This window comes from Miscanthus floridulus, chromosome 5 (assembly GCF_019320115.1).
Source record: "Miscanthus floridulus cultivar M001 chromosome 5, ASM1932011v1, whole genome shotgun sequence".
In the NCBI taxonomy this organism is placed as follows: Eukaryota; Viridiplantae; Streptophyta; class Magnoliopsida; order Poales; family Poaceae; genus Miscanthus; species Miscanthus floridulus.
The window spans coordinates 22,419,077-22,445,768 of record NC_089584.1 but is presented as its reverse complement, the minus strand read 5'-3'; the positions used below and the strand labels follow the sequence as shown (position 1 = coordinate 22,445,768).

Here is a 26,692-nt window from a genome sequence, read left to right as displayed (position 1 = left end):
AGCTTTGCATACTGCTCCGCTCAATATTTATCTTTGACTGGTAAGAAATGAGCTATCTTGGTTAGGCGATCAACAATAACCCATATTGAGTTGTAGCCTACAGATGTCCTAGGCAATCCCATGATGAAGTCCATACAGATATCTTCCCACTTCCAAGATGGAACTGGTAATGAATGTAATGGACCTGTAGTCTTCATGTGAACCGCTTTGACTCTCTGACAGGTATCACATTTGGCCACATATTGAGCTATTTCTATTTTCATTTTGGTCCACCAATATCTCTTTCTCAGATCATGATACATTTTGTTGCTACCTGGATGAATGGAGTATCTTGTAGAATGAGCTTCATCAAGAATCTGCTTTCGCAGCTCCGGACTTTTGGGTACTACTAATCTATCTTTGAACCATACGACATCGGCATCAATATTGAAACATGTTGGTTTTCTAGATCTGACTTTATCTTTGATATGGGCTATACCCTTACTTTTCCATTGAGCAGCAATGATCTGATCTTTGATAGTGGACTCAACTGCAATATTGGACAGGGAACCTTGTTCTAAAATTTGTAAATTCAGATGCTCCATCTCTTGACACAATGTTCGTTGCATAGGTTTCACAGTCAGACAATGGTAATGACTCTTGCGACTCAGGGCATCGGCAACCACATTAGCCTTGCTCGGATGATAATACACTTCTAAGTCATAATCTTTGATAAGTTCTAACCATCTTCTTTGCCTCATATTTAACTCTGACTGAGTGAAGATGTATTTCAAACTTTTGTGATCTGTATAGATATGACAGATATTACCCAATAAATAATGTCACCAAACCTTGAGTGCATGAACAACAGCGGCTAATTCAAGACCATGGGTGGGATAATGTTCTTCATGCTTCTTGAGTTGTCTGGAAGCATATGCTATGACTCTGTCTTCTTGCATAAGAACACAGCCAATACCAATTCCAGATGCATCACAATAGATATCAAACGGCCTCTCGATATCAGGTTGTGCTAATACCGGTGCAGTTGTCAGCAACTTCTTCAATGTCTGAAAGGCCTTCTCACATTCTATCGACCATACAAACTTAGTTTGATTTTTCAGCAGTCCAGTAATTGGCTTTGCAATTCTGGAGAAGTCAGGGATGAACCGACGATAATAACCTGCCAACCCCAGAAAACTACGAACTTGATGAACAGTGGTAGGTGCTCTCCAGTTAAGGACTTCTTCTACCTTGCTCGGATCAACAACTATACCTTCAGCAGATAACACATGACCCAAAAATTGTACTTCCTCTAACTAGAATGCATATTTACTGAATTTGGCATGTAATTTGTGGTCTCTTAATCGTTGTAGAACAATGCGGAGATGTTCTGCATGTTCCTCTTTGCTCTTAGAATAGATAAGAATGTCATCAATGAACACCACTATAAACTTATCCAACTCGGGCATAAAAACTGAGTTCATGAGGTACATGAAATGAGCCGGGGCATTGGTCAGCCCAAAAGACATAACTAGATACACATATAGACCATATCAGGTAGTAAACGCTGTCTTCGGCACATCTTCCCGTCTGATCTTAATCTAGTGATAGCCTGATCTCAAGTCTATCTTCGAGAACACCTTAGCTCCCGCAAGTTGATCAAAAAGCAAATCAATTCAGTGTAAGGGGTATTTGTTCTTTATGGTGACTTCATTTAACGGCCGATAGTCAATACATAACCTTAAGGTTTGGTCCTTTTTCTTCACGAAGATAGCAGGGCATCCCTAAGGTGATGAACTGGGTTGAATAAAACCCTTGTCTAACAACTCTTGTAGTTGGATTTTTAATTCTGCTAGTTCTTTGGGTGGCATCCTATATGCTCTTCTGGACACAGGTGATGTTCCTAGTTTTAGATCAATTCTAAACTCTACATCTCGGTCTGATGGCAGACCATGTAGATCATTGGGAAAAACATCCATAAATTCACATACCACTGGAATTTTCTCGGCTTCTTCGACAGTAGTTGCACAGATTGTTTCAACTGTACTCTTAGGAAAGGGAAGTTGGATGAGAAGTTGGGTTTTGCTGTTAGGTGCATTTACCCTGATGGTTCTACGCAGGACATCTATGATAGCCCCATGTTGGGTTAACCAGTTCATACCAAGGATCACATCTATATGTTGATCCTTTAATATTAGCATATTGGTAGGGAACTCATATCCTCCCAAATCAATAGGTACATGCTGAACTACCTCCCTTGTACAGATTCATCCCTCGGGCGACTGTATATGATATGGTTCTTTCATTTCCCCAATAGTTATCCCATGCTTCACAACAAATGTACGATTGATGAATATATGGGATGCACCAGAATCAAATAAGGTAATTGCAGGATGCTTAGCAATGGGAAACATACCCATCATTACTGGTTCTCCTTCTGGAATAGATTCCACCTGAGTATAGAAGACCCTTCCAGTTTTCTTCTCAGCCTGACCCTTCTGACTATTCTGAGCATTGCCCTTGTACTGATTCTGAGCTTGAGTAACATGGGCTTTAGGTGCATCAGGATTGTTCTTCCTGGGATACGGACATTCTCGGGAAAAGTGTCCGGGTTTACCACAATTATAACATGAATAATTGTGATTCTGGGAAGTAGCAGTGCGGTTTGCATTATTTGTATTATTTTGCCGCTGCGGTGCTTGATGAGGATAAGGCGTATTAGTTGCAGGGCGAATAAAGATTTGCTGCCTGCTTTGGCTTTGTTGTGGGTGGAATGGCGCACGGCCATGATTCTGAGGATGGTAGACTATCTTTTGACGCTTTCCACTTGACGATCCAGAAGCAGATACTCTCTTTTTCTTTGCCTCCTTATGTCGGCGGTAATTCTCCTCTGAAGCGATAGCAATGTTGACTGTCTCATAATAAGTTGCGTTGCCACAAGTTGCCATCATGGTCTGAAGCTTGGTGTTCAGGCCTCTTAGGAAATGATTCTTCTTCTTCCTGTCAGTATTCACATACTCTATAGCATATTGTGACAGGTGATTGAAGCACCCAACATAGTGCATCACCGGGTGCTCCCCTTGCTTAAGAGCCAAGAACTCTTCTAACTTCATGGTAATCACACCATCTGGAATATAGTGTGCCCTAAAGGCATCCTTAAACTCCATCCAGGTGATTTGGTGACTAGCGGGCTGTACAACTACCAAATTTGCCCACCAGGCACCAGCAGCTCCTCGGAGCTGCTGTGCCGCAAACCTTGGTTTCTGAATCTCGGTACAGTAAATCAGCTCAAACTTTTGCTCTATTGTCCTAAGCCAATCGTCAGCTTCTAAAGGCTCTTCTGCCTTAGAAAACACAGGCAGACATGTGTCAGTAAAATCAACATAGGTTGACTCATCATTTCCATTATTACGGTGGCCACGATTAGGGTGTGGTGCCTGTTGGTTCTGAGCCAATTCCCTTAACAACCTAGCATTCTCTGCCGTTGCGTTGACGAGTGCGGCTATGGCATCTGCCATAGTCAGAGGCATTGGTGGAGGATTTGGGATATCATCATTGTCATGCGAGCCACTTGCACTAGCTCGGGTGACAGGATAAGGCATCTGTTAGAGAGACACATTTATTTACATTCTTATTTATTGAAAGCAGTTAAAAGGTTTCATGCTACAAAGGGTTACTTATTTATATTACATGTCTTGTATCCCACAAGACAACCCTGGTTTACTAGAAAAGTAGTAAAGAAACTATTACTACTCTAAGCTCTCAGTCATCGGCGTCTGTGTCCATACCGGACAAAACCTCATCTTCATCTGAGAAGTACACTAACTCCTCAGGATCCTCCTCTTCTTTATTCTCGACTTCTCCTGGATCTACAATCATTTCTTCATCTATAACTTCACCATCCCCATGAGGAGGATGAAGTTGAGCGTACAACATGTGGACATTCTCATGAAGAATGGCATTGTCCATTTCTAGGTCTTCTACGTAGAACTCCAACTCATGGACGCGTTCATTGGCCGCATCCTCTCGTGTCCAGGCTTCATTCCGTAGCTCCATGGTCATGGTGATGCCCCTTTGTATTTCTGCCAGCTTCTCTTGATCTTTGGCATGAGCTCAACGAAGAGTGTTGAGCTCCTTGGTAAGGTTCTCGATGTTGGCGGGATTGCTTGAAGATCCTTCATCTCCTAGGGTCTTAGAACTTCCTTCACCAAGCTCACGGTTATGCGGTGCCAACTGGTGACAAGGGACTCCGTGAGGTCCAGTGGACTTGCATGCGGTTATCTTGGTCTTTGCCATAGCCTGTAGAAGTTAGGGTAGGACTATAAGGATAGCTTGAGGATAAAGGAGGTTAGCAAGAATGGGATTGACATTACTTACCCAACCACTTTTAAGGGGAATTATTATGCAAGGTGTTCAAGCATGATGCATGAATCGATCTTACGAATCTAGGTACAAAAGATTTATATAATCAAAAGTACTAGATTTTTAATACATAGGACAAACCTAATCATATTATCCACCACGAACTTTCAAATAAGATAGGATTGAGACTAGATCAAAGGTAAGAAGAAAGAAATTTGAACTTTACAATATCAAGTTTACTTTCTTTGATCAAAATCAATTTGAAGGTTTTCCAAAGTAACCTACAATGATCTTAGATAGGACCTGCTCTGATACCAGCTATGGCAGAACCTCCTAAGAAATCGGACCCACGTGCACCTATTGTTGTCTCAATAGACCTCTGATAGCATACACGAGTTCCCAATAACTTAACAGGTCTGTCGAGTGTCCTCAGGAAACCCGAATCATCCACAAATCTTTTTCGAACAGGATCCTAATCATAGACATTGCAGATTACAACAGTTTTCAATATACATACCAGAGATTATAAAGCGGAAGATTTAAGTTTTAATATTACAAACCAGTTGTTTCATACTTACATAACCATAAGTGTCATACAACCATAGTAGTGGGATAATATTACATTAACATTATTTATCATACAAACTAGTGCCTTGTCCAAAGGCCATTCATCATTCCTCATCGTCATTGACTTTAAACACTGACATGCAACAGGGACCAAAACAAGCCTACGCATGCGACTCACCTGCAACAAGGGTTAACAAACCCTGAGTACAAAAGTACTCAACAAGACTGACCCGACGAAAAAGGGGTTGAAGGACTTTAGAGATGCAGGTGTTGGGTCAAGGTAAGAATGTAGCAAGATTCAAAAGTTCTTTGCCAAAAGCTTACTATTCTTGATTCTATTTTCAAGTTTTACCCCTAAGTCTTCTTAGTTCATTATCTCAAACTAAGTGTTCATATCCCATGTTCCATTCCTTCTCATTCCATTCCTTTTCTCAAATTTTAGTAATTCACCAGTCCTGCATTGCTTCTGTAATGAATCGAGTCTCCATATCCGTGGAGCACCGGCAATTCGAATTGATTCAAGTCCCAGCTGGGGATTCCTTATCACACGACATATGTAGAACTTAATCTTGCATACATCAACCTCGCTACCGGATCCTCCTATACTAAGCCGTCTCCACGCCACCCGAGAGTACAGCACACGTCAAATCCGGCCACATTCCAGCCATGAGGGTACACGCTACTCCCGCCATCTCTCCACTCCCAGTGCGTGGGCATTCGTCTTAGTATCGGATTAGCCAAAGTAGGCTTATCGGAGTATGTGACCAGTACTACAAAGTGTCTCGTTCAGAAGATCCACAATGAGTGGCCTTTAAGCGACACAGTCGGCAACATTACCCAATATTCAAGATAAGTCACCCGACTAGTCTCTAGTTCATTCTATCTTCTTTCTTTCTTTGGCCAGTATGCCATCTTTGATTGTATCGAAACTTTTACTTTGAAAGCCTATCATAAAGCATACTAAGCATTCAACACCTTTGTAAATGAAATCATCTTCAAGGATGGTAAACAATTAACAAGGTAGGCAATGCATTAAGTAGATAACATTTGAATAAATCAACTTAATGCAATAGGTAACATAGGTGATAAACTTTTCAAAGTAAATAAGGTAAGGGTTTAATGCATAAACCGGGGCTTGCCTTCGTTGACGATCTCGGGTTCCGGATTAGTACCACAAATATCAAATCCCGAGACAACCGGGGATTCTTCCACAACTTGCTCAACTAGAATCGGTTCACTCTCGGATTCTACACGAAATAATAGCATATGCTTCAACATGATGATAATGTAAACATGATGCTTTCATGGTGCATGAAATATAATAACACCTTGAATACAACTTTCCTTCACGGTACAGTTGTAAGCCAACAAAACCAACTTACAATTCTATCATTAAGGACCACACAAGTGACTTGACTATATTGATCTTGAAACCCTACTGGTCACAAAACATGACCAAAACAAGATCAAACCCTAACCTAACACTTAGGGTTTGCTTTAATACATTTTTGAATTAATTTGGAAATAAGCCCAAAATGAACTTGTTCCAAACGACCTCAAAATTTTATGTTAGCTTCCTCATGACAAATTAGTGTACTAAAACAAATTTCATAATTTTTGAAGTTATACAGTGGCCTACAAAATCATGGAAATCACATTTATCAATTAATTGACTGAATTTTTGAACATTAAAAATGTATTCAAATTTCTAGTTTCATATTTTTAAACCATAATAGAACATGTACAGAAGCTATACACAAATTTTCAGAATTTTTGGAGCCATAATTATTTTCCTATAAATTTCCAAAGTTACTGCACTATTCAAAATTCAGAAAAAAACAAAATCTCACTGTTCTCTCCCTTCTCTCACTGACAGCCAGACCCCACTGTCAGCGACACAGAACAAGGCACACGGCGGCGCTGCTAGCTCCGGTCGGCCAAAACACGCCAGCGGTGATGCTCTGGCGAGGCAGACCGCATCAGCATGATCTACACCACCCCGCGAACCTATCCCAGCCCTCAGAACAGCAGCAGGCGCACCGGATGGAGCTCTACGCCGGCCATGGCGGCGCGGGCACGACGGCGCACGACGTAACTATGGCTACGATGCAGTAGAGGCTAAAGCGGAGCGAGCATCACACTCAGGAGCTCACCACGAACACGACGGTGTGCTTGGTGAAGGCGGAGACGGGCTGGAACGACGTGGCCACGGTGAGGTCGGTGGTGGCGGTGCTTCGGCCGGCTCCGAAGAAGAAGATGCCGTGGGTTGGCGCTGGACTGCTAGAGGCGAGGCGAGCAGGCCTGGAAGGAGCGGCAGGGCGAGGCGGAGCTGCTGGCAAACGCAATCGGCACGAGGTTCTACGGCGAGGACGAATTTTGCGAGCGCAGCAAGGACACCGGCGGCGAGCAGACAGGAGGAAAGAAGAACGACGGTGGCGGTGCTCCTATTTATAGAGGAGAAGGACGCGTCCGGCTTCGACAGCTCTCGTACGAGGTCGCCACAGAGACGGCAGCGTGTCACTGCGCGAGAAAGCGGTGAAAAACGATCGGCGGCAAGCGGCTGCGTGGCGCCGGCGGCAAGCAGGGAGGTGGCGCTCGGCTTCATTTGGATTTTTGAATTATTTACAGAAATGCCGCTGCGTTTATTTTGCAAATTACTCACAAATTTTCTAAAGAAGTTGAAAATCTCCAAAAATGAAAGTTGCTTAACTTTTCAAACTCTACAACTTTGCTTTAATGAACATTTTCAAATTCTGCCTCCATTTTAAAATTTGAATTTGGGGTGCATTTGAGCTTTTGAATCATTTCAAAATTACTCCAAATTTTATATGTAAACTTTAAAAACTTTGAATACCAAAGTTGATCCTTATAAAATAAGCTTCAACTTTGCTTTTTGTCACAACCCCAAATTCCAAATGGATTTTGAAATAGACAAAAGGGGCAAAAAGGACTTTTATATTTTGAATTTGAATTCACATTTAATTTGTTTCCCTTTTTACTTAGTTATGGTTTTTGACCAATTACATGGCCCATTAGGGTTATTTGAGTCAAATGACACATGGCCTCACATGATCACATGAAATTTGACCCCTGTGGTCATGATTTTCATTTGGAGTTTTGGATCACATTACATCACATAAAATAACAACTTATGAAATAAAGCTTATTTAGTGAATGCATTCAAAATTTTCTACTTTATGAATGCTTTGCAATGCATATGATGATATGTCAAGTTTTAATGCTAGGTCAAAACACCAGAGGTGTTGGCCACCTTGACATGGTCTGAGGCCAGACAGTAAAAGCATAGTCCGACCATGTTGGTAGGAACAGGCCTCGCTAGGCTTGAGAGCACTTTGCGAAAGCCAGTGCCGCCGGCTTTGCACCTGACGAAACCCAACCGCATCTAGTGCGGTGGCCATGCAGGCCAGATGGACCACTATGGAGACAACACATCTGTCGGAGGGTCCCTTGCCAGCCGTAGGAGCGGGCTAGCACGCGGCCACCATGAAGTCGGTTGGAACACCCGCGTCGAGGCGTTGGTGACGATGGCGCCTACGGCGACCCCGTCCCAGCGCGACTGCCTTTCCCTTCCCCTCTGCCACATGAAAGGGAGGTTCTAACCTCCCGGACGACACCTTGGAATCGTTGAGGCACAACATTCCACCCAAACTACGGCCAGAATGCGTAGATGGTGGAGAGCTAGGAAAAGGAGTCGTGTTAGGGTTGAGCCGTGAAAATATGCCTCGAGCGGAGGCAGAGGTGGCGCTGTCCCTGACCTGGACCGCCGCGACGAAGAGGAAAGTGCTTGGGTGGAGGGAGCGAAGATGAAGACGTGGGAGATGCGAAGCATGGGGCGGTCACACCAGGGCTGAGAGGTCAACAGCGGCGGTGGATGTAGGCGCTAGGACCGGGTGGTCACTGGCAGGTCGGGGTAGCGGCCTGGCTGCCATCACCACAACCAGATTGTTTTTAGGATACATAGCAAAAACGTATCTAGAAAAGCCTGAACGGTTTATAATTTGGAATGAAGGGAGTACTAGCTCCTTCCATTAGCAAGTTTTCTGAAAGAAATGGAGTGTTGAAGTTTTTACCCAAAATTTAACTGTGATGCATGACTAAGGCTATGCACAATGATAGTTTGCAGTCCAAAATATCCTTGAATTAATAGGGAACTAGAGTATTAGTGGATGGGATCATCAAAGACTGGACGGTAGTCGAACTTTAAGGTTTGTCAATTTCTCAGGTACTGCATGAGTACATGTGCTGAACTGCTGATCATGGACTCACGATGGTGATCCGGTCCCACATATACATGTAGAAAAGTCATGCACTATAAAATATGATATGAATAACGAAAAAAATTAGTGTGCGTACTTCATATAGGGACCACAATAAATGCACACCTAATCTAAAAATAGTGACAAATCCAGTGCATGCTAAAATTGCTTCCACGATCCACCCAAACAAAGATTTCCCTCTTCCATTGTACAGTAATATAGTGTCACTGTAAAGGCCCTTTTTGCTTCTCTTATAATTCATATTTTTCAACTTTTTTTTTTAGCTAAAGCGATGTTTTTCTCTCCCAACAAATCAGTCGAAATAATGTTTTAGCTTGTTTTTTCAGCGAATCGAACGGGACCTACATCCATCCGTAACAATGATACAAAGTTCCAACTAATAAAGTAATGTACGTATACAAGGCAGTAGTGTGTAACTGTGTGTATATACTACGTACAGCCGTACAGGCGTACTACTGTGCTGATCAGTGAGCACGCCGGCGGCTACTGTGCGAGGTTGTTGAGCACCTGGAGCAGCACCTCCCTGAAGCGGGCGACGTCAACGGTGATGTCCTGGCCGTCCATGAGCGTCTGCCGAATGAACATGAACCCCTTCTTGTGCAGCGCCGTCGGGTCGGTGAAGATCTTGTGCCCGCTGGGGAACTTGTCCTTGAGCGTGCTCTCGGCCACACCGATCTCGTACTGGATGTACTTGAGCCCCATCGCCTCCGCGGGGTCGCCGTAGTCCGCCCTCGCCATCCACTGCAGCCCGCCCCACGGCACGATCTGCACCAGCGCCGCGCCCGGCGGCAAGAACATCATGTTGGTGAGCCCCGCGCCGTGCACGCCCACCAGCGCGTCGCACGAGTTGATGAGCCCCCCGACCTGCGAGATGTCGTTGGCCACGTCCGACTCGTTCACGACGGCCTCGAACCCGACCTCCTCCGCCGCGCGCACCACGGCGTCGAGGTTGAGGAGCAGCCGGGTGCGGTGGCGCGAGATGATCAGCAGCCGGGGCTTCTTCCTCCCCGTGCCGTCGCCGCCGAGGCGCGTGGGCGCGTCCCGGGGCAGCCCGAGCGCGCGGCGGAGGAACCGCGTGAAGTCCGGCGTGGCGAGCCCGTCCAGGCTGCGCTCCCGCTCGATGATGAGCTCCTTGTGCGCGCGCAGGCTGACCACGGCGTGGCGGAAGCAGTGCACCTCCCGTGCCGCGCCGGCCCTGGCGAGGTCCAGCGGCGCGTGGCGCGACAGCTCGCGGAGGAGCCGGTCGTACTTGACCAGCCACCAGGACGCCGCGTTGGCCAGCACCAGCTGCACGTCGCCGCGGTACCGCTGCACCGTGTTGTAGAGCGGCACGAGCACGTCGGAGAAGTCGTGGAAGATGTTGCCCGTGTACCCGCCGATGGAGAACACCACCGCGGGCGCCGTGTGCGTCCTCGTGCACCGCGGCGCGCCCGCCGCGTCGCGCGTCGCGCGCACCGTGAGCTCCGTGATGCGCCCCATGCACGTCTCGTCGCCCTTCCGAGGGTACGGCCGCACCTTGTGCTCCTCCTCCTGCTCCTGGCCCCCGCCGCTCTCCGCCGGGTCGACGACGACGACGAACGCCGACACGTTGGCGTCCATCCGGACATCGCCGGCGAAGTCGCAGATGTCGCTGCGGAAGTCGGAGAAGTCGCACAGCGGCGGGCGCGGCTGCTGCTGCTGGTGGTCCCCGCCAGATTCTGCACGCGTCGTGTTGTTACGTTGGTTAATTCGTTATCAGGCTCCACCATGATGCACTTGCTGACAGGTCTACGATTCTTGCTCAAACAAAATGCTAAGAAAAACAAGTTGACGATTAGATTAGTTTTGACAGGGTTTGGTTCGGCGTTGCTTTCGCCGTTCCACTGCACGTACGTCGTGCCGGCTCGTCGTGCCGCTCCTCTTCTTGCCGTTGCCGAGCTGGCTGCTCCTGGAGCTTGCTCTGACCACCACCACCACCTGTAGCAGCTCCCGGCTTCTCCTCTGCACAAGATGCAAATTGGAAAGACGAACGTCACATCGCACACATGCTGTAACAGTCCCGTCCCGTCCATTAATTGTGATGACTGATGACCGTCATTGATTCGACGTGCACGGCATGGTGGATCACTTGACGGTTAATTAGGCTAGCTAGCGAGTGAGGGAGCAGAGCACGGACCTGGCCGGCCCGGCGCAGTCGACGTCGTTTCCGCGGCCGGCTGCCCGGTGATCGCGGCGGCGGCTTGGACCGCCTTCTCGGCACCTGCCGCGTTCCACAAGTTAGTCAAGTTCACATCGTGCCACTTTGTGGAAAGTGGAACAGCCTCGGGCCTCGGTCGTTGCCCCGTGACCGTGGGCCGTGGGCACGTACCTGGTGCGGCAGGGTGGTCGTCGGAGTTGGACGACGCCGCGGCAGTGCCACTGGCGTCACGGTCGAGCTCGGTCTCCTCCGGCTCTGCCTCGCTGGTCTCGGCGTCGCTCCTCTCCTCCACGATCACCGTGTCTCTGACCCCTGAAGAATTTTTTTTTACAAAAAAAAATCGAGATCTTTTATTTACGAACAAAACCACGATGCTGGCAAGCAAAGGGCAGAATCTAAAAGCGTCGGGCCTGGCTCCATTGGCGACGTACATTCTGTGACCGTCTTGTCGTCGCCGGTCTGCTGGAGGCTCTGCTCCTGATGACGCTGCGGCAGGATGTCCACATGGAAATCTCCACCTGATGATGATCGACAAAAAGCACGCACGTTGACGCGACGGGCCCAAGCAAAGGATCGTGAAGATCACTTCATGAGCGGCGAGTTGATGGAGCAATCGTGTACGTACCTAAGCCGGCGGCGGAGGAGGAGGTCCGCAGGGTCTTGACCGCCACGGGCCGGCGCGCGGCCACCAGCGACGCCTTGGGGCTCACTGCAAGCAGCAGGAGCGTGTGGAATGCGTCAGAGCAGAGCTACCGCGAGCATGGAACAAACAAAGTCGCGAGGAGAGGTTAGTTACTGACTGGTGTCGAAGGCAGTGGCGTCGGGGCGGGAGGAGAGGAGGAAGACGAGGCAGATGACGAAGCAGCCGACGACGATGGACAGCAGCCTGAACCGCTGCGACTCGAGGCGCAGCGGCTGCGGCAGCCTGCCGCCGCCGCCCCTCCCGGCCTTGTCGCCCGCGCCGCCGCCCTTCATGGTCGGTCGGACGCGCCTGCTGGCCTGCTCTGCTCGCAACTGTCTCAGTGTGTCAGGATGCCCAGGGCCGGGCCTATGCTTCTTCCTCCAAATAGGTAGCGTGAGGATGCAAAAGACCGGAGGGGAGAGTAGCCACTGGCCAGCCAACGGCGTCGTCGCCCGATCCAAGAACTCGCTAGCTACGGTTGTCTCCTTTTACTAGTGCTAGGGTCGTGGTAGCCCGCTCGCTAGCTGGCCAATGGACGAGCGGGATCACGGGCCTGCACGAGCTGACAGCTGCTTATATATTTGTCTCGTCCGCCGTGGCCGCCGCCGCGCGCTGTGCCTGTGCGTGGAGCACGGGGCGGCTGGTTGGTAACACACGAAGCGTCCGACTTGAGTCGAGTGTGTCGTGCTGCATTGCCCGCCCCAACTGTGAACGACGTTCCGTCGTGTCGCCGATCGCGTGCCGATTGGACCCGGCACGGGCCGCGCGCGCTGCCTGCCGTGTGCCGTGTGCCGTGTGCCGTGTGTGTGAGGTGAGGTGTCACGGTACAGGCTGCCGACACCCGAGAAGAGCCCAAGAGCTAGGAAGACTTGGAAGCCTAGCACACATTACGACGGCCCAGAATGGAACACCTGACCAAGCCCCGTTGCATCGGGTGAATGGTTGTTTCTCTACGGCTGTAATACGTGAGGATACTTAAAGGAGGAGAGAGGCAAGGAGAGACTTGATTTGGTTGTAATCGAAAAACAGGCGAGCTGCTGCGCGAGATGGCGGCGAGTTGCTGCTCGAGATCTATTACTACCTTATCCTGTGTTTCTCTGTGATCCTGTAATATACATCCAGTATCGTTACATGAGGTCGAGGGAGGGGCATCTATCTGTCATTGATGTTTGATGGGGGAGCACGACCCAACCATACTCTACTTCGTCGCAGGCATTTCTGCAGGGCGCCCATTTGTTTTCTCCTTCCAGCCTTGAAAAAATTCCATGTGACTCGATCGTCTGCAGCAGTTTTGCGTGGACGCCATGGCGTGCATGCCCCTGTTGATTTCTGTCGTCTCACCATTTAAAATTCCGCATTGTAATAATCTGCGATTTGACGATCGGGTAGCTAGGGAGCCACTTCACACCTGCTCTTTTTTTTTTCATTTTTCCTAATAATCAGATGACTGAGTTCTCAGGCGATGCCGTAGCCACTTCTGTCTTGATTTTTCCTCTATCTAGCCTACAAATCCTGAAATCCTCATCCCCATTCGCAGCCTACAAATCCTGAAATCCTCATCCCCATGTGGTTCAAATTGAGCCCATTTTCTTCGGGCATACACGGAAGAGACCGGATGGACAAGAAACGATCGCAGCCGTTATTGATTTAGATCCGGTAGATCAAAATTCGGATGCAGAAGCAGAAGAACGGGGTGCAAAATAAATGGCAACTGCAGTATAACCAGTTCCGTCTTATTTGGGTTCGGATTGTTCTTTAAGACTGTAGCACTAGTACTAGTACTAGTACAGACCCAAAGGTTTCTTCACCTAGATCCATTATCCACGTTACCCGGGCAAGTCAAATGTGCGAGGGATGTATATAGATGCAGAATTCAATGTACACCGCATGGGACGGGATCGCCACCACGAGTTGACGACGGCGTAGCCAATTGAACGCAAATGGCTCTGACAGTCCACTAGTAACTTCATCATCTGTCTCAGCAGATTCAATGTTCGTATTTACTTCTATGTTACCCCTCTGTCTCAAAACTAATCAACTTTCAGAATTGTCTTCAAGTCAAATTATTTTAAGTTCGATCAAATTTATAAAAAAATATCAATAATTATGCGACAAATTAAAATATCACTAGAGAGATCATGAAAGATATTTTCATAATGAAATTGTTTCGTGTTATAGATGTTGTTACTCTTTCCTATAAAGTTGGTAAAATTATAATTTGACTTTGGTTGATTCTAGAAGTCGATTTATTTTGGTGTGGAGGGAGTAATACGTACTCCTCCATCACTTTTCAATCTAACAAATTACAAAAATTACTAATATTTATAATGTGTAATAAGTACCATTAGATTAACAGTGAGATATGTTTTCATAATAAATCCATTTGGACATATAAATGTTTCGTATTTTTTTTTATAGAATCTAGTCAATTTTAAGAAATTTTGACCAAGTGCAACCCTAAAGATTATATTCCTTTTACAACAGAGGCATATATGTCAACCATTATGTTGGGATCAAGGCCTTCGGAAACACCACCCCCTTCGTCCATTATGCTCCCTCGCACCAGCGAAGATATGTCAAGTTCAACATCTATGTAGGTAACCTAAACCTTCAAGGAGAAGACAAATTGAAGAGAGCAAAGGTAAATTTCAAAATGGCGCAAAGATTGGAAACTCTCGAAAGACTCTGTGAGAGACTCGTAGACTCTCACGAGGACCCTGAAGGTACACGGCGAGCATTGTAAAAATCTTTGGTTTTCCCCGAAGGTTTGCAACTTGTCTCGGACTAAAGAAACGTGAAGCAAGCATACAGACCAGAAAGTCGAAAGATCTAGGCAAAAAGACTATTATACCCCTAAATATATCAAGAATATAGTGGTACAGTGGGAGTCACCTTATAATTCTGGGAGCCTCTCCTATAAATAAGATGTTTGTACAGATTAAAGAGAGATCAATACATTGTTATTTCATTATTATTCTTTTATATATGGTTTTAATTTTCTTTCGAGAGCTCGCAACCCCGAAACCCTCAGGGCATCCTCGACGGTCTATAGGGGAACAACTGCCTCCCAACACGTTACTCTTGGAGAATACCGGAATACTGAAACTTTACAACTGAACGTCAAGACCTTTTTTTATATACCATAAGATCATTACTCCAACGATTGGTTGGCAGATATATTGATCCCCGCTAATAACGCCGTAGTAGAGTACAGCGTTATTGTCAAAAAAAAAAAAAAAACGGCCATGTGTGGCGTGGTCTCATACTATGGTACCACTACTAGTACACTGAAAACAAAGACACCCGTATTTAGTACACTGTCTACCGACAAAAGTGGTATCCAGAACAGTTTTTTGGACTGAAAAAAATGCACACATACAAAAAGTGGATGTAACACGTGGCAGCTACTAAAAGACATCCGAATGAGTTTCCAACGCGTCCAAATCTGAAAAAAGAGAGAGGAATTCTAAAGAGAAGATTACAAAGCGCCGAAATGATGATCTAGTTTTTAACATAGAAATCCAAGGAACATCCGGACACATGCAGATTTCAGATTGACAACGTCTGATTGCTCCCCCAACATGATAGTGGACCTACGCTACACAGAAGCCAAAGAACAGACGGGAATCTTGCACTACACCACAACACAAAATTCGGCATACTAAGTGCCACGATGTCCTTGCGATTTTCTTCTGGCCTCCAATTGGTCATCCTGGCAGAAGAAAAATGCACAAGAAGCGGATCAGTTTCCGTGTTTTATTGGAACAACTAGCTAGGGGACATATTCCGTGCCTCAGGATGCCTGGACACACGCATCGCATCGCCTTTGCCACGAATCATGCATGAATACGGTCCTTTGCCAGTGGACAGCGATATTCTTCCTTGTACAGGGAAGGTCAGATAGTGATGCACCACTAACCTCCACACTGTATGATCATTGTATTATTACACTCTTTGTATCGAACCAGATGCTACGGCTATATGCTAATGCTACCAAAATCTTCACATGCAACATCCAAATTAATCATTCTTATTTGGCCTCTGAACAGGCACTCTCAACTCCCTCATTTTTTGATTATTTTGCTGTTCGACTTGTACGTACGTAGCATGCCTATTGTGTCCGTAGAAGTTTCCCTTTTTGTTCAAGGACTATTCATCCAATTCATCATCACTCTCTTTATTCTTCCAGCACATACAGAATAAAGGCTATCGTATATATACAGCTGTGTTTATACTTTATTATGGCGTGTATGTGTATGCAGCCATGCCACGCCCATACGTACTATTCCCAATTGAAGCTTCAGCAAGGTTTCGAACTAAAGGGTACGTCCTTGTCATTGATCGTTTGGTTGGTGGCATAGCTAGATCAGCTAGGGCCGGCTTAACAACTTTCCTGAACAATTAATCGGCCTGTTCGTCATGCCGTAAACGATCGTGGATTATTTACTGCTGGCTGATTTGGTGTGAAAGAAAAATATTGTTCCAGCTTATAATTCACGATCGTATACGAGCAAGCGAACAGGCTGAATAACTAACAACTTGATCGATCACGGAGGCAAACAGTCCAAATGTACTATACCAGAATTTGGAGTGTTCTTGGCACGGGAACTTGTTGATCGTTTGCTAGCACTGCTATGGTACATTCCATGGTGATTGTTCTTTTAATTGTTGCATAATAACGTGCATGCATGACACGATAATCCTGGTATTATTGCTACCTGCTGTATTATATATTACAAACAAAGCCGTTGACCTGATCTCGACACATAGCCTGCATATATACTAATTCATTCGGAGTACACATCTCTTTCAAGGGATTCACCACTTTGATATTTTAGCCGCTCACCATCATCCAATCCAAGGGTGTGAAATATGTAGCTAGATTGGAATTGAACCATAAATCTAGTCTGTAACTTAACAGAGCGAGGTTTGTTTAATGTGTCCTTTTTTTGTAGAAAATTTTTAATTTAGTCCAAAAAAATCGTTTCAAGTGACCAACATGATATGCTTGAATGGTCAATAAGAATAGGCATTTATGGTCCAATATATTTATAAGAACAGGATGGGAAATTTCTTTTTGTGGTTCCCTTGTAAGATGCAGTTCTCAATAATTGTTTATTTAAAAAGGGGGGTAAAGTTCATTTTAAACCTCCAACTTGCGTGACAGTCCAAATTCAACCCTGCACTATGAAATAGGGTACTAGAGGCTCTCCAACTATTGAATCGGACAAGTTTTGCCATCTAACATATCAAGGTGGTTTCCTGATTTTTAAAATAATAAAAATCTGATTTATCTCTAAAACATAAAATTAGAAACAATTTTTTTTCTAGAATGTTATCTATCTATTGGTAATCTATTTAGAATATTGTAAACATATTTATTTCTACTCTCATTCTTTTGTGCTCGTAGTTGTGCTCATTATTTATTTCAATTTGTTTTGCATTGTATAAGACCTAGAGATCGACCAAGAGGATTTGACAGACTATGAGTACATAGAAAGATATGGAAGACAACAATTTCACATATGCCATACTCCAGCATAAATCCTATCTAAATATTGCACGGTTAGTGCTTTACTTTATGTTGATTGCCTAAATAGGTTAGAAGTTTCAAACAAAGCATGCCCCAAACATCATGCAATCAACCAGTCAGGTGATAAAAAAGCAGGAGTACAAAACTTTAATCAAATAAATAGCAGGCGTGACTACAAGGAATGAAACACTATAAAAATGAACAAATAAGATCCAAAGAGTTCAAATTAGAGCACCAACAAATATATATCATTTTTTATAAAAAAGTATTGGTTTCATTTTTTATTTTGAAGTAAATTAGTTACGAAAATTTAGATGTTAAACTAGCTCTTAATATTATTTTAGTAAATAGAAAACCACCTTTGGCTAGAGGATTAATTTGTTCAGTTTTGATAGTTGGAGAGCATGTCCAGTATTCGGATTCATAGTTTAGCGTTGAAAACTAAATTGTTGTCAAAGTTGGAGGTTGAAATATGGACTCATAGATAATGAAGTGAAAAATTTTGCAAACATTTCTTTAGAACGAATTGTGGCAAGTGATTAACACGAATTCAACGATTAAGTGGCTAGATATACAAGACCAGGTGAGCGCGTCGCTCCCCGCCGTCACCCTCCGGACGCAGCCGGCCTTCTACTTCCTTCTCCTACCTTGCGTCTTCGATCTTCTCCCCCCTCTGTCTCCAGCGCAGATACGGCTACACCCAGCTGGACCTGGTGTATTTGGTGTTGGGCTTGTGTGCGTGCTTGGGCCGACCGACGCTGGCCCATCCTTTTTTTTAGCGGCCCGTCACTTGACATGTCTCCATTTACCGCCTCCTTGCCCGAATTTTTTACATTTTAGTCCTTTTTTGAAAGTTTCTCATAAATAGACCCCTGGCGAAAAGAATTCAGAAAATGGACCCTTAGCTCGGCACCATTGGTGCTGGCGCCGAGCTAACACGTCTCGGCGCCAGCGTCTCTGGCGCCAAGCTCCTGGGCACGGTAGATGACATGGCAGTGAGCTCGGCGCCAGTCACTCTGGCGCTGAGCTCGGCGCCAGAGTGACTGACGCTGAGCTCACTACCATTTAACCCCGGCCAACCTTCCTGCCCGAGCGTTCTTCCTCTTCTTTCTCCTCCCTCTCGGGTTTTTTCTCTCCCCACTTCACCCTACCTCACGAATTGGCATATTGGACCTTGGAAACTTTGATTTGATCCGTACATCTTCGAGAGCAAGGTATCCTTGCTCCCTTCCTAGTTTTTTTTCCATCGATTTGGTATGTATTAGTCGGATTTTTTAACATAATAATCGTCATCACTTAGGGTTTCATTGTATCCATCAATATATATATTATACAACCGTAGGATGATGCCAAGACATAGAAAAGCTAGCAAACCTAGGCGCATGTAGTTATATTATGGGTTCATTGTTGTGCATCAAATGGGAAACCCTAGGTATATGGTTTAATGTTAACGGCTTTGGGTTCTTAGAACGAAATTGGTTGTATTGTAGTTATGGTTCTCATTGACATTTATTTATGATGTTTTGATTTATGTTTGTTAAATTACATCCATTTTGTTAGATGCAAGAAATGTTTCAGGAGGAGTTTTGGTGAAAACGGGGTCGTCCTCGAGAATTATACCCCGACGCGTCTAGCAAAGATGCCCCCGTCCCTCCTAACCTCTCTGTCCCTAACTGTGACTGTGGTTTCCCGGCCCATGTTTTTCAATCGAAACATCCGAGCACAGCAGCGCGTTGCTTCTACACATGCAGTCGTTTTAATGTAAGAAATTATTTCCACTATCCTTTTTCTTTATTTGTGTAAGTATGCTACTAATATTTTGTTGGAATCTCGTTGTGTAGGACCATGAGAGGTGCTTTTTCTTTCAGTGGATCGATGGTGCAGACAAGTTTGATCCTAGGTACCTCCTTTTCAATGATTGGTTTAGAGGGAGACATCCACATGAGCACTTCAAGTAGTGGGTTCCACCCCCCCTAACCCTCCGCCAATGACGGCTAAGGAGAAGCACCTAGCCGTAGTTAGACGACTCAAGGAACCTCCTCTGTGCGATTATGGAGATCGAGCTGTGATAAACCTTGAGAATACGTTGGAGTTTGTGTGTCCAAACAAGCATGAAGTAAGTGCAAAGTGTATGTGTTGAAATGTTGAGCTATATGTGTTCATGTACTAATGTCTACTTATTTAGGTGTTTTCAATGGCGAAGTGTCATTTCAAGGAGTGGTTGTATGGTCCTAAGAACCAATGGCCGGAAGAACCGCGAAAGGTTAAGGAAAAGAAGAAAGAAAGGGTAATTTACAAAGCACCTCCTGTCATGTGCGAATGTGGTGTTAAATCTAACTATGGCCTAGTCCCTTTGGAGCTTAGAATAGGTCATTATTGCAGCCATATGGTTGAGTATGATGAGGTTAGTTATTTTTTGTGGTAAACATGAAATCGTATTTTGTTTCTTTTGCTAAGACATATATGATAGAATTTGTCGTTTGAACAGAGCACTAGGAAATGCAGGTGGAAATGTTATGATGGTCAAGCTAAGTTCTTGGATGAACTGAAGAAGAGGCAAGTAATTGCACGGAAGAGTGACTACGTCAATCTATTCGTTAAACATCACAAAGAAAAGATGCGTGAGTTTGCTAGACAGCATGGTTATTTATAGGTTGAGACGAGGAATGGAGGCCTCTCAATGTGCCATGTCAGCGATCCGTGTGCCTCTTCACCTCGGCCCTTGGATCAAACAGTCATAAGATGGATGGTGGAGATAGAGTGGAGTTGTGCTTCCTTGCATGCTAGTACTATGTCAGTGATGTGATAAATCGATGTTGTTCTTATATCTGAAAAGTCTATTTTTATTATATGAAAAAGCATAGATTCATTCACTGTTGCTTGGTAACCCTAGATTCATCTATAAAGCGTATGTACGGTACGTTTGGATTATACACGTTCTAATAAATTTATAGTTAATCTGTGTACTACATTTGTGCCTTTGTAGCAGTGTAGTATGATTAATGTTTCACGGAAAAAATCACAAAAGTTTCCCGTGTTTTGTGAGCATCCACAGTTACAAACAGAGACATCATTATATATTCCAAACATTTAATCATCCAAGGAGCAAAATGCAACCACAACGAATATCACAACCAACATAATATGTCCTGCACAGTTCAAATAGTTCACAATGTCCATACAGTCCTAAATAGTTATAGAAAAGTAAATACAAAATCCTTAATAGTGCATACTAACAGGTACCAAATCCCTCACTACCTCCTACTCTTGCCCTTACCCTTGTGACCCAGAGCGCTCGTACCTAGAGTGTAAGGGTCACGCGGACGGCGTCGCCTAGTGCCTAGAGGCGGTGTAGGATGAATCGAGGGAGCATCATGGAGCTGAGAGGGGACAAGCTCCTCGTGCCTCTTATCCATGTCGTCGTCATCGTCTTCCTCGTCCTCGTCCCCGTTCCTTGTAGCTGCTTGGCTAGAGGAACCCAAGCCTCCTCTACGTGCGGAAGGAACGTACACGTCTTGCATCGTGTCTGTCCTGCAACCACAATGACCAGCCGCACGGCGTAGATGACGTGACTAGCCTTTGTTTTACAAAACTATGTTAACTAAAAGAATCTAACGTATTAATGATATGTTTGAAAGAATATTTTTAATCTTACGTCAAGGAAGCCAAGTATGTAGTCGTCACTGACTGTCGGCCGAATGCGCTCAATCTCTTCGACTAAGCATTTGAGTGTATTGCCCTGCAACAAAGTTCTCAGTAATAATACTTCTGAACATATAGCAATAGGTTTGGTTTTCTTTTATACAAGAATCTAATGTATTATAAGGGTGATACAGCTCAAAGGTGGCACTAACTAAAATAGATAACTCCTAATGTCGGTCCAAGAATGCCTAATGTACTGTTGTGCAACTTAACATAGAAAAATAAGGCAATTGGCTTACCACTCTGTCCAAGATCGGTCCTGCCTCCACCTGCCTTCCTGCACGAGTCGATTGGTTGTACACCGTGTCTTCATCATCGGAGGACTCGATGTCGGCGTAGTCATCTTCTATCCACTATACCCTCAGCCTGCAACATGTCGCACGCTGGTACCAAGCTTGGTACCGCCTGAACTCATGGTTCGTGTGTGGCTTGTTGTTGCCATCCACGTTGTCGTGCATCTCCTCCCATTGCGCAATGAAGGACTGGTGGTGCCTCTCCCAGTCAAAAATCTTCTTGTTCTTCTGATGATCCAACCTGTATGTATGTCATCATTACTTGAATTCATGTACATGTCACCATATTAATAGAAATGGACCATCATGAGACATTTGAAATATCAAAACACTTACTTGTGTAAGTCAACGTCAGTCGAGAACAGAGCCATAGGCCAAAGCTGTCTCACTCCAAATTGGCGTGCAACCCTATCTGGCACGTGAAACTCAACAACATAGAAGCAGATTAGAGGGCACCTCATCCTATAGAAGTTGTCGTCGAACCCACAAACGTTGCTCAACTGAAAAGGAAGTGCGCCCTCTCCACCGTATGGCTCCCACTCCACCTACAATAGGTCCAAAAAGAATGTTAGATGGTATACTAATAATTTTCAAAGCAGCATAGAAAATAAAATTTACTTACACTAGACGCCATCAGCGTGTCTAGCTCGTTCGTGAACTCAATGTACGTCCGGTCTAACCACGTGTACGGAACCCTGACCTGGTCCCAAAGGTACGCCCACATCGGCTGCCGACTTGGCGGCTGACCTTGGAACCACTCACGATGAGGCAGAACCTCTGGACGGCCAACTGGAAGACAAGCCCACATCCACAGCTATAATAGGTACACGCATCCACCAAGTGATGGGTTGGACGAAGACCGACGACACCCCTCGTATAGCTGCCGATATAGAAAACACAAGACTACAGAGCCCTAGCTGTAGTGACCTACCTGGTCCCAGTGGCGTCGAGGAAGAGAATGCAGACAAACAGGTGTAGGATCCATGCCCTGCAGTAGTACCCAATTGTCTCCTCATCTACCTCCTTAGGGCACTGTGCGAACTCTTCCCGTAGCCAGGACATGGGAACTCCAGAAGTACGAGCCCCTTGCTCGCCAAGCTTATGCCCAAGGAAGGCCTCCACTCGTGCTCTCCAGCCCTCTGACCTGCACTGCCCGGTGACTGGGTTGCTGTGAGTCCTTAGGCCTAGCATCTTCTAACAGTCCTGGAGCATGACTGTCATCTCCTTGAAAGGTAGGTGGAAGCTATGAGTCTCCGGCCGCCACCTATATTAAAGACAAAGCAAGATTACTTGTCAAAAAGTCAATCACATGAACAAATGGCCATGAATGGAGGAATGATTCAATTTAATACCTGTCAACCAACGCAGTTATGGCCGCTGAGTTGAACTTGGGCAACCCACAACGAACCTAAAAAGAGATGACATCCAGGCCAGCTCTTTGCAGAAAAAGAGTATACTTGTCGTCGTACCGCATGTCCAAGAACCCACTGTGGGTTCTAGGATAAAGGAGCGGAAGGTCCTGCATCGAATAAAACATAGTCTCCTATTACTTCATGAACACATGTATGCTCATCAAATTTTGAACAAAACTTAAAGATTATTACCTGCCCCAGCGCTATGAGACGTCCTCGGTGGGTCGCCTCGTACGTCGGGTCGAGCAGGTGGAATTACTCCATCCTAGAAAAAAAGTGAATGAATTAGAATTTCAATATACAATGAAACATGAACTTAGAAATGTATAAGTAACTGACACAAATACAAGCATAAATTGAGACATGCATAATTAATTAAATGAATATGACAAATATAAAATAATAAAATCAACCAATAGTCCCACCTCACTAATCTACCAATGGCAACTTCGTGAATTGTGGCCAAGTCTACCGCACTTGCCGCACTCGCACTGCTCGGGGTCAGTAACAAATGGAGTTCCTCTCCCACGCCTCGTTCTTCCGGGTATCTGATCCATAACCACCCTGTGCCTCATCCTCTGCCTTGATCCACACTTGTTCCAATGGTAAGCTGGATCCGCAATGTACTTCGGTCCATCATATGGAGTCCACTCTCTAGGGTCCCGGAAAGGCACGAAGCGAGGGTGAAAGGTCCTAATGGCTAGAGGGGGGTGAATATCATAATAAAAATTTCTACAACAACACTTAACCAAATGGTTAGACAATTATGAGGCAAAGCAAGTGTTGCGCTAGCCTACTCAAAATGCAAGCCACCTACCATAATTCTAGTTTAGATAGTGTCTATTCACACAATAGCTATGACACTACCCTATGTTAGTGTGCTCTCAAAGGCTAACTAAAGAGCCACACCAACCAACCAAGCAAGCTCTCACAACTAGCTACACTAAAGAGCTTGTCAACTAGTTTGCGGTAAAGTAAAGAGAGTGATCAAGAAGGTTATACCTCCATGTAGATGATGGAACCAATCAATCATAAGGATGAATAACAATGAAGACCAATCACCTCGGAATCAATGATGAACACAATGATTTTTTACCAAGGTTCACTTGCTTGCCGGCAAGCTACTCCTCGTTGTGGCGATTCACTCACTTGGAGGTTCACGCGCTAATTGGCTTCACATGACAAACCCTCAATAGGGTGCCATACAACCAACACAAGATGAGGATCACACAAGCCATGAGCAATCTACTAGAGTACCTTTTGGTTCTCCATCGGAGAAAGGTCAAGAACCCCTCACAATCACCACGATCGGAGCCAGAGACAATCAACACCCTCCGCTCAACGATCCTCGCTGCTCCAAGCCGTCTAGGTGGTGGCAACCACCAAGAGTAACAAGCAAAATCCGTAGCAAAACACGAACACCAAGTGCCTCTAGATGCAAACACTCAAGCAATGCACTTGGATTCTCTCCCAATCTCACAAAGATGATGAATCAATGATAGAGATGAGTGGGAGGGCTTTGGCTAAGCTCACAAGGTTGCTATGTCAATGAAAATGGCCAAAGGTGTGTGCTTCAACCGGCCATGGGGCTTAAATAGAAGCCCCCATGAAATAGAGCCGTTATACCCCTTCACTGGGCATATTGCGGGGTGACCAGACGCTCCGGTCCAACTAACCGGACACAGCACCGGAAGAAACGACCCAATTTCCGCGAAGGGAAATCCACAGCGTCGAAGTGTAATACGATCATTGTAGATCATATTACCCAAATTCCAGTCGAATATCACATCCATACGATGATAATATCAGAGTACAAATAGTGTGAAATTACATAATTTATTACATCACCGCATTGGTGGAATCAAAAGTAGCATTCATTCAGAACAGCTTAAAGATAAGATCGCCAAACTTGAGCGTAGGCACGAACCCCTCATCTGTCAAACTCCTTGGAGCTATACTCCTCAGCAGAACCTGTGTGCCAAAATTTATCAGTACGATTTGTACTGGCCACTCTCATCCCTATGAGCATTGCTTTGTGGAAATTGGATGCAAGTTGGATATAAGCAAAATGAACCTATAAGGCTAGGGTTTCCTATGCAGTAGTATATCAAGTAAATAATAGTTTATCAAGTTTTAACACCATTCCCACACACATTCCACTCCATTCCCTTTTTCAAGCCAGGTTTCGATCCTGGGATCGACATACCACCATCTCCATACCATCACCATACCAACACCATACCATCACCATATCATACCCTCGCTCAGTCGACAGGCCAACTCCCTCTCGGCATTGTCTCAAGGCCCGTAGCCCCTGGCTACGACCGACACTCTCTCACGGGGGAAGAAGAGAAGGACTCATCTCACTATCTAGTTTAAGCGAAACCTAGGAAAGGTCCATAGCTGACGAGTCGGCACATGTATCGATCGATCAACCATACACTCTACAGAAGTTTTACATAACCACAAGATCCACTTTCCTCGTTGACCATCGTCAACTAGGCTGATTCCGGCTGCTTGCTAGCCTAGGATAATGCCACTCTACCATTCAACCCTGGTTCACCCCAAGTCAAGTCTGGGGTGGCTGAAACTGTGAGTCATGAGCCGAGTCCACAAGGTCTCCATGAAGTCTCGGAAGGGTGTGGGGGAAATCCTCCGCGCCCTGTACCTCCTTACACTATCCGCTATCAACCTAGCAGTAGTGGCAATATCCTACCAAGTAGTCCAGCCGTCCCGCACCATATAGGGCGAGTGGTACGTAAGGCTTCCCGGTGAATCTGAGTACTAGTAAGTCCTTAGGGGTGACCAAGCCAGAATGTCTCCATCAGGGTTTCCATTTACTATGCCACCACAGCACCTCCATCCTGGGCTCCACCCATCACAGGTTCACACCCAGGTCCACCTCATATACCATTTTACCCACTACAGGTATCCATTCCAGGGGTGCCCAGGTAGCACCCCATGGCAAGACTTGCCCCAGGCTCATCGTATACTCCAACTTGGTCGACACAACCCTCACCCTCCACACACCTAAGTCACACACGCAGCACTCTCCCCATAGTCCAGGTAACACCAGTTTCCACCACGCACGTAGTATAAGCGTAGTAGAAGTATAAGTAATGAAATATATAGCAGTAAGCGTGTGTCTAGCCTAATAGCAGGGTATGTAGGGGTATGGTTGTGTCAAGGTAAAGGCTTTCAAGCAAGCATACTACCATGCAAGTCCTAGCATAATATATTTGTAGCAGTAAAGTAAAGCGATAGCAGTTCTATATTAGCCATGCGTAATAGGTGCTACGAGATTGAGTGGGATGTGGCACCTTCAGTGTAGTCGTCTCCGTACTCCTCACGATACTCACGGTCCTCGTCTATCAGGTTCTCCTCCGAGTCTACAACGTTTGCATTATAGTCGCGTTAGCGACGTCTATAGAGTAACACAAAGAAGGAATGAAAATTCAAAAGTGTCAAATGCACTCAAACATGAGTTCATTGCGTAGAGCTTGATTTTAGATGAATTTTGGTCCTGGTCTCGTATTTTTCCGAGGTCGTATGAATTAGTTATGAATTCCTGAAGTTTAAATCCTTTCTGAAATTGAATAAAGGCTGAATTAATCCTGGGCTGACATGTGTCACGGGGTCACTGGTCAATGTGGCATGCAGATGTCAGCATGACGTCATCGTCTTGGTT

At 45.4% G+C, this 26,692-nt stretch overlaps 1 protein-coding gene and 2 long non-coding RNA genes across 3 annotated transcripts; all 3 read right to left on the bottom strand.

The window, feature by feature from the left end:
- Positions 1–9,496: 9,496 nt before the first annotated feature.
- On the bottom strand, positions 9,497–12,604 carry LOC136451760 (alpha-1,3-arabinosyltransferase XAT3-like). The gene is made up of 7 exons (XM_066452451.1): positions 12,183–12,604; positions 12,008–12,091; positions 11,814–11,900; positions 11,554–11,694; positions 11,362–11,445; positions 11,079–11,186; positions 9,497–10,903 (listed from the first exon to the last, which is right to left on the bottom strand). The coding sequence occupies exons 1-7, from the start codon at positions 12,355–12,357 to the stop codon at positions 9,690–9,692; spliced, it is 1,893 nt and encodes a 630-aa protein (XP_066308548.1). The 5' UTR covers positions 12,358–12,604; the 3' UTR covers positions 9,497–9,689.
- An 8,244-nt stretch (positions 12,605–20,848) lies between these two features.
- On the bottom strand, positions 20,849–22,471 carry LOC136451759 (uncharacterized). Its single transcript, XR_010758638.1, has 5 exons — positions 22,215–22,471; positions 21,929–22,137; positions 21,539–21,833; positions 21,253–21,336; positions 20,849–21,128 (listed from the first exon to the last, which is right to left on the bottom strand). It is a non-coding gene; the product is annotated as an uncharacterized lncRNA (long non-coding RNA).
- Positions 22,472–22,573: 102 nt separating this feature from the next.
- On the bottom strand, positions 22,574–23,442 carry LOC136451758 (uncharacterized). The gene is made up of 4 exons (XR_010758637.1): positions 23,430–23,442; positions 23,197–23,269; positions 22,945–23,111; positions 22,574–22,856 (listed from the first exon to the last, which is right to left on the bottom strand). It is a non-coding gene; the product is annotated as an uncharacterized lncRNA (long non-coding RNA).
- Positions 23,443–26,692: the final 3,250 nt, after the last annotated feature.